Source organism: Aspergillus thermomutatus, assembly GCF_002237265.1.
Source record: "Aspergillus thermomutatus strain HMR AF 39 chromosome Unknown NODE_56, whole genome shotgun sequence".
In the NCBI taxonomy this organism is placed as follows: Eukaryota; Fungi; Ascomycota; class Eurotiomycetes; order Eurotiales; family Aspergillaceae; genus Aspergillus; species Aspergillus thermomutatus.
Genome location: NW_020798105.1, coordinates 211 through 7,411, shown reverse-complemented (window position 1 = coordinate 7,411; position 7,201 = coordinate 211). Strand labels below are relative to the sequence as shown.

General features: G+C 50.9%; 2 protein-coding genes across 2 annotated transcripts; both read left to right on the top strand.

Moving 5' to 3' along the window:
• CDV56_100818 (uncharacterized protein) lies at positions 1-3,327 on the top strand (the record flags this gene model as incomplete). Its single annotated transcript, XM_026754437.1, has 8 exons — positions 1-127; positions 188-2,097; positions 2,162-2,237; positions 2,284-2,402; positions 2,450-2,466; positions 2,523-2,564; positions 2,614-2,903; positions 2,951-3,327. 8 exons carry the CDS (start codon positions 1-3, stop codon positions 3,325-3,327), a joined length of 2,958 nt encoding a protein of 985 aa, XP_026615817.1.
• Positions 3,328-4,303: 976 nt separating this feature from the next.
• CDV56_100301 (DnaJ and TPR domain protein) lies at positions 4,304-6,500 on the top strand (the record flags this gene model as incomplete). Its single annotated transcript, XM_026753920.1, has 3 exons — positions 4,304-4,967; positions 5,018-6,179; positions 6,230-6,500. 3 exons carry the CDS (start codon positions 4,304-4,306, stop codon positions 6,498-6,500), a joined length of 2,097 nt encoding a protein of 698 aa, XP_026615816.1.
• Between the last annotated feature and the right edge of the window lie 701 nt (positions 6,501-7,201).

Genomic DNA, 7,201 nt, shown 5'->3' with positions numbered 1-7,201 from the left:
ATGGAGTACGTCTACAACAATATGAACTCTCCTATGACTGGCAGTATGCAGCAGCAGCAAGCAGAGTTCCAGTTTCCAGCCGAGCAAAGCGCCCATCATGGTCGTCATGAACAGGATCAGCACCAAGGTAAGCCTCCTGCGAGCCATTCGTCCCAGATATCAGTGATGCTGACTGCAGTATCCGTAGAAATGGAGCTCACCTTTCCTCCGGAACTGGCCCAGTGCTACGAAATACCGAGTGCCATGGACGTCGACGAGAGAGCCGATGGCCGCGTGGAGCAGAGCGGAGAATCACAGGCACGCAACGATACCTCGGCCGTTTCTGTTTCTGCTCTGGAAGCGGCCGTAGAGAAAGGTAAGGCTGTACTCGGGGAACTCCTCTGTATTTTGTCCCACGTCTCGACTGGAGATACGGACTGGCGGGACACCATCAGTGAACTGCTTGAATCTGCTAAGAAACCCGAGGTCGTGATTGGGGTGATTGGGGCCACGGGCGCGGGCAAATCGTCCCTTATCAATGCGATCGTTGATGAGGAGGGGATGCTGGCAACGAACTGTATGCGTGCCGCCACGGCGGTTGCCACTGAGGTTGCTTATAATGATGGCCCTCGGCGATACAAAGCGGAAGTTCAGTTTATCCAGCCTGAGGAGTGGATGCGAGAGCTGCAAATCTTGTCTCATGAGACGCTGGATAAGCATCCGGATATAGACGCCTTCGAGACTACCAGTGAGAAGATCAAGGCTGTGTATCCTGATCTGGATATTGAAGATCTTCCAGATACCGCGATGGAAATGCTGCTTGGCGATCCGCGCATCGCGAACTTGCTGGGAGCCTCGCTCTTGATCGAGGAAGACGACCCGCAGATCTTTGCGGACAAGCTCAAGCCATACACTGACAGCACGAGCGGAACAGGTCCAGAGGACGCGGGACTCTGGCCGCTTATCAAAACAGTCCGTCTGTACGTCAAAGCCCAGGCGCTGGCAACCGGCGTGGTCCTGGTGGATCTTCCTGGCCTGTACGACTCAAACGCTGCTCGTGTCGCTGTCGCAGACGACTACCTGAAGCGCTGTGCGGCCCACTGGATCGTGGCGCCGATCAACAGAGCTGTGGATGATAAGATCGCCCAGTCGCTGGTCAGCAAGCATCTCAAGTCGCAGATGATTTTCGATTGCATATGCGATACTTTGACATTCATATGTACGAAGACCGATGATATTTCTGTCACCGAAGTCCAAAAATGTCTGGGGCTCGAAAGCCCGTCATTTGATCGAGAGGAGAGAGAGAAGCGTGATTTGTCGACCGAGGTGCAAATGCTCGCAGAGGAAAAGGCGAGAGTCGACGGGTTGCAGCTTGAGATTCAAGATGAGATCGATAGAATGGAAGATGTTTCGGCAGAGTATCCACTGCCATCTCCCCTCAAGAGAAGATGGAACAGCGATGCCGAAAGCATGCTCGCTGAATACCCTACCGCCCAAGCTGCCGCGTGTGCAGCAGATACGCCAGAGGATTCTGAAGCCACTCAAACTCCACCCTTAGTCTCAAAAGAGACGATCCTCCGAGAACGCAAGGCCCTAAAGTCAGAACTTCGCGAACGACGCAACGCCCTCGTTCAACAGATAAAAGTCAAGCGAGAAAACTTGGAAAGACTCAGAGTTGATCTGGCCCAGAAACAGGTGAGCAATATTCAAAATTCTATCCGGGAACGCAACAATTATTCCAAGAAAGAGATCAACAAACACTTTCAGCACTTCAATCGCGAAAATGACAACAGGATCCTGCATGGCAAGACGGAACTCGAGGGGGGGCTTCCTGTTTTCTGTGTCTCAACCAAGGCATATCAAAAGCTCCAAGGTCGGCTTCAGAATAACGAGCCCGAAGTGGCCGGGTTCACCGAGTTGTCACAAACTGAGATACCCCAATTGCAAGCTCACTGTATCCGTCTGACGGAAGGCCCACGAGAGGCGTCAAGTAGGCTCTTTCTAATCGAGCTGAAGAAATTATTGCAGTCAATGTCGCTTTGGTCCTCGGCGACCGGTTCAGCTCATGTCCTGTCGGATGCAAAGAAGCAGGAGATGGAGGCTGGATATAAAGAAGCGGTGACAAAGATGAAGAAGGCAAGTTTTCTTTCCCCATCCATTGACAGTGAACTGACAATCCCAGGGAATGCAAGAATTGCAAGATCAACTCTTTTGTAGCCTGCGCGGGACTTTTGCAAGAAACATCTTCGAGATGTTGGGTAAGTGGCGACCACATATACACTCCGACTTGGACTAATGGAATAGACAACGCTTGTCATCATGGCAGTCGGGGATTCCGAGAAGTAGTTGCTGATTGGAACGAAAACGTGCATTGGAGCACCTACCGAGCCATATGCCGTCGCAGCGGGGTCTGGAAAGAATGGGTAGGTCACCTCCGCCAAATAGCCATGAAATGCTAACTGTCCGACAGAATTGGAACCGCGAGGTGTAAGTAATGCTCGAAGCATATTTTTGCTGAAGAAGGGAGACTCAACTGTCAACAGGGCCCATCCGATGCTGGAATATATCCGCTCTTACTGGACCAGGTCAGATCTCGACTACCATCAAGACGATCAGCTGCTGACTGCGAAATAGGACGTTCAATGAAGAGATCCCATTGCATCTCAAGATCTTTTCCCAGAATATCAAAACATGCCTGGACATCTTCCACAAGAACGTAGTCTCATCTGCAGATGGGAGTATCGCGCAACAGAACAATGCAAGGCTGCGAAAAACCCTAGGCGCGGCCGCCGACTCCGTGAAACACCAGGTCAAAAAGACCGAGGCGTCACTCAGGATCCGACAGAAGACTGCGAACCGATTGTTCGTCGGAGTGATTGCGGCAGAGCTTGAAGAACCGTTTTGGCGGTGCGCAAAAGAGGCCGGTATGTCATGTTCATCTTCGGTGCATATCGTGAGCTGACAGAGTAAGGGACTGGGATGCTCCAGCGGATGCAAGGCCTCATGGAGCGTGAAGCCGAGGTGAATGGGGCACAGATCCTCAGAAAGAGTGCTCAACGAGTGTGTGAAGAGCTATCCGGCATATTGAAACAGACTGAGGGCAAAATCGCTCGGATGGTCCGCGCAACAGTGAGAGAGCTGGCGCGCGATTACCACACAGCGATTATTACACCACAGATCCTCAAGCTGTCGGAGCAAGAGATGCAACTGAAATTAGAAGTGGCTAAAGCCCTTCGCAAAGCAGAGCAGGATCTCAAATTGGACCAACTTTATCTCAGTGTTGAGGACGGTCCGGCAGCAACTTCGGATGACACTCAGGCGGCGGTGGAGACGGGACCACAAGCCTAAGAACAGACTGAAAGAGGGCCCAGGTGATGCATTATTTTGATTCGAGATCTCGGTCTGATCTGAGTACTCCGTACTAATAATGTCGTGCTCCAATCCAAACCGTTGGGTTCACCCATCGAAGCCACAGGATTGGGTACATGTCGACTTGGGACTCGATTGCGGGCGCTTGGGCCAGTGGGTGACTCGTCAGTAGTCAATGCTTCAACTGCTGTCAAACACTAGATAGTAGTTAGTCTAGATCGCCTGTCATTTGCAGATGGGTCATCGTTTAGATGCAATGGGAAGACGGAGTACCTTTCGTTTCATCAATAGATCAACAGTAAAGTGACAATGTTGGACCTAAGTTCTTCGTCTCGATGTCTCTGTAGATAAACCGACTCTATTTGCGTCAGAATGAGAGCGAAACGCCAGTACTTCTGTCACGTCCACGGAGGAATCGATGAGCTTCCACAAATGCACGCTAAGAGCACTTGATCACTTTTACCAGCCTCCTGGTTTTTCTGTCAGGCTAAGTAAATGGGGTAGAGGATTGATCACCAGATAGATATAATCCAGAGAGGATGATCAAAAAGATAACAAGTCATCGTTTATTATTAAACTTCATTCTCTGTTGGAATTGTTGACAGCTCTCTCTTCTCTGCTATACAAAGGTAGTACAGTATCTTGAGCACATGACTTATTCAGCAGCATCAACATCTTCTATTATGGCGTCCTTTTCCTCCTAACCACATCTCATTCACGACTCTGTGGGATCACCGTGAATCAATTTTGGATATCGGATATTATTCTTGATCTCTTCCTCACCATCACTATACTATTCACTATCAACTGCTCTCACCGGGAGAACAGCGGAAGAATATAAAGATAAACATTTCCACCGCCTTCGCTGACATTCGATACACTCAGCCAATCAGCGACTGCAATTTTTTATCACCAGAAAAAGAATCAGACCAGGAAAAAGACGCAAGAAGAAGAGATGGTTCTTCCTCAACTCTTTGCTCGTCACAAATCCAAGCGATCCACTTCCACCAAAGAGGACTCGAAGAAGACTTCATCTCCAAAAAGTCCTCTATCTACGGAGACTCTTCCTTCTCGATCCTCCTCGACTTCAACTTCGTCGTCTCGCCACTCCCCCAGTCATCATCATCTTCCTCGCTCTCCCTCCACATCCACCGCCCACACCCGTTCGTCTTCTTCATCGTCCATTCATCCCCCGTCTTCTCAGTCCTCGAAATCGTCCAAATCCAAGTCGAGATCTCATACCTCCGCGAAATCCAAATCTTCCTCGTCCAAGGACGCCTCCGCTGCGAGGTACAGTTTCCCTACCTCCCCTCTATCCTCCGCCTTTGATCGTTACTCTCGCGATCCCGACTTTCATCCTTTGAATCTTCCCCCCGACGAGCTACGTCGTTTATCCGCCATGGCTTCTGCCGCCGATCGAAGCTCAATGGATATCGATTCGCCTGCCTCTCCTTCCCAGAACACCAATGGTGTGAACGGCGCTCAGACCGACCGCACTCCTACCCCGCCGCCGCATAAGTCCAATGGCTCGGTCGCCGAAGCCGACTCATTCAAATTGGCGGGCAATAAATTTTTCAAGGACGGAAATTACAATCGCGCAATTGAAGAGTTCACCAAAGGTGAGTATGCATTTTTAGTACATCGAGTACTCCACAGGCTAATTGGTTAGCCATTGAAATCAACCCCAGTTCCTCCATCTACCTCTCCAACCGGGCTGCGGCATATCTCTCTGCCAACCGCTACCTCGAAGCTTTAGAAGATGCCGAGCGCGCACTGGAGCTGGATCCCACCAACTCCAAGATCATGTATCGTCTGGCCCGCATTCTGACGGCGCTGGGACGCCCATCCGAGGCTCTGGAAGTTTTGTCCCGTGTTCAACCCCCCGCCTCTGCGACCGACCGTGCCGCTCCTGAAAAGATGCAACGCTTCATCAAACAAGCCGAAGAAACCTTGGCGGAAGATCGAGGGGTGTCGATGGTGCTGTTCTGCGTTGAGCAGGCACGGCAGCTCCTGGGCCGCGGAGTCAAGGAGCCCCGCAAGTGGACTCTTCTGACTGCCGAAGCACACCTGAAGATGGGCAATGAGAACTCGTTGAGGAAAGCGCAGGATATCGCCATTTCTATGCTCCGCGAGAATAACCAGGACCCTGATGCGCTTATGATCCGTGCTCGTGCGTACTACGGCTTGGGAGAGTCCGAACAGGCTTTGAAAACGCTCAAGATGTGTCTGGGTCTGGATCCCGACATGAAACAGGCGATCAAGTTGCTGCGCACAGTCCAGAAGCTTACACGCACCAAAGAGGAAGGAAACAATGCTTTCAAGGCCAAGGATTACCGCAAGGCTATCGAGCTGTGGTCCGAAGCGCTCGGGGTGGACCCTCAGAATAAGGACATGAATTCCAAGATTCTGCAGAACCGAGCTCAGGCATACATTAACCTGAAGGAATACGAGAATGCCATCAACGACTGCAATGAGGCCCTGAAGTTGGATCCCTCCTACGTCAAGGCGCAGAAGATGCGCGCCAAGGCTTACGGCGGCGCCGGCAATTGGGAAGAGGCTATCCGCGACTACAAGGCGGTAGCAGAGGCCAATCCCACCGAGAAGGGCATCCAGGAGGACATTCGCCGCGCAGAGTTTGAGTTGAAGAAGGCTCAACGGAAGGACTACTACAAGATTCTTGGTGTCTCCAAGGACGCATCTGAGTCGGAAATCAAGAAGGCCTACCGCAAACTCGCCATCCAGTACCACCCCGACAAGAACCGGGATGGTGAGGCCGGTGACGAGAAGTTCAAGGAGATTGGAGAGGCTTACGAGACTTTGATCGACCCTCAGTAAGTTTCCTATCGGCTTGATAGTTCTGGCAGATTCTAACATCATGTAGGAAGCGCGCTTCTTACGACAATGGCGATGATCTCATTGACCCTGCTGACATGTTTGGAGGCCGTGGCTTCGGTGGCATGGGTGGTATGGGCGGTATGGGAGGAATGGGCGGCATGGGCGGCATGGGCGGCATGGGCGGTGCCACTCACATCAACATCGATCCCAGCGTTCTCTTCAACATGATGAACGGCGGCGGTGGATTCGCCTCGGCCGGTGGCCATTCCTTCGGCGGCCACCAATCTCAGGGCTTCCCTGGTGGATTCCCTTTCTAGACTCAAACACGACCCGACAGTTTCAACCACGATAGACGAATAAGATCGTGAAGCGATGTGATTGATACCACAACGACGATAGAACTCTTTTGCTTTGGTCTTGCCTCCTTCATCTGCATAACAGGCCGCTCCGTGCATACGTGTCGTCTTTCAAAATATTCCCTGGGTGCATTGCATGATGATTTCGGACTGCTCCTGATGCCTGATGCCTGATGCGATAGATTGGCGTCTTCTCTGTTTCATTTCTTTGCCATTTTCACCATTCTTTCTCGGCCTGATGGTATCCGGGTCGAGGTTCTTTGTTGCTTTTGTTTCACTGGCTTGCCACGTATCAGTGGATTCGAGCAGAAGCTGATCATTTGCTTTGAGGCGTGGCGGCAGACATTGTAAGGCGTTATATACTCCATGTACGGTTACTGATTTTTGCTGGGGCATGATGATGCTTCCTTTTGATATGAATGACACATTTTTCTGTGTAGTCGATTGCTTCATTGGGGTGTGTTTGATAGACATGAATACTCAAGGCCAATTCTAAGTGGATACTGCTTGAAATAAGTGTCTATGCCATTGCTGATTCATTTCACACTTCCAGACGAACATTCTTCCTAAATCAAATCTTTTACCCAACATAGAACAGGATTGACCCCTCCTTGGATTGAAAGCATACATCCATCCGTCCTCCTATCCTTCTTTCATTGTCG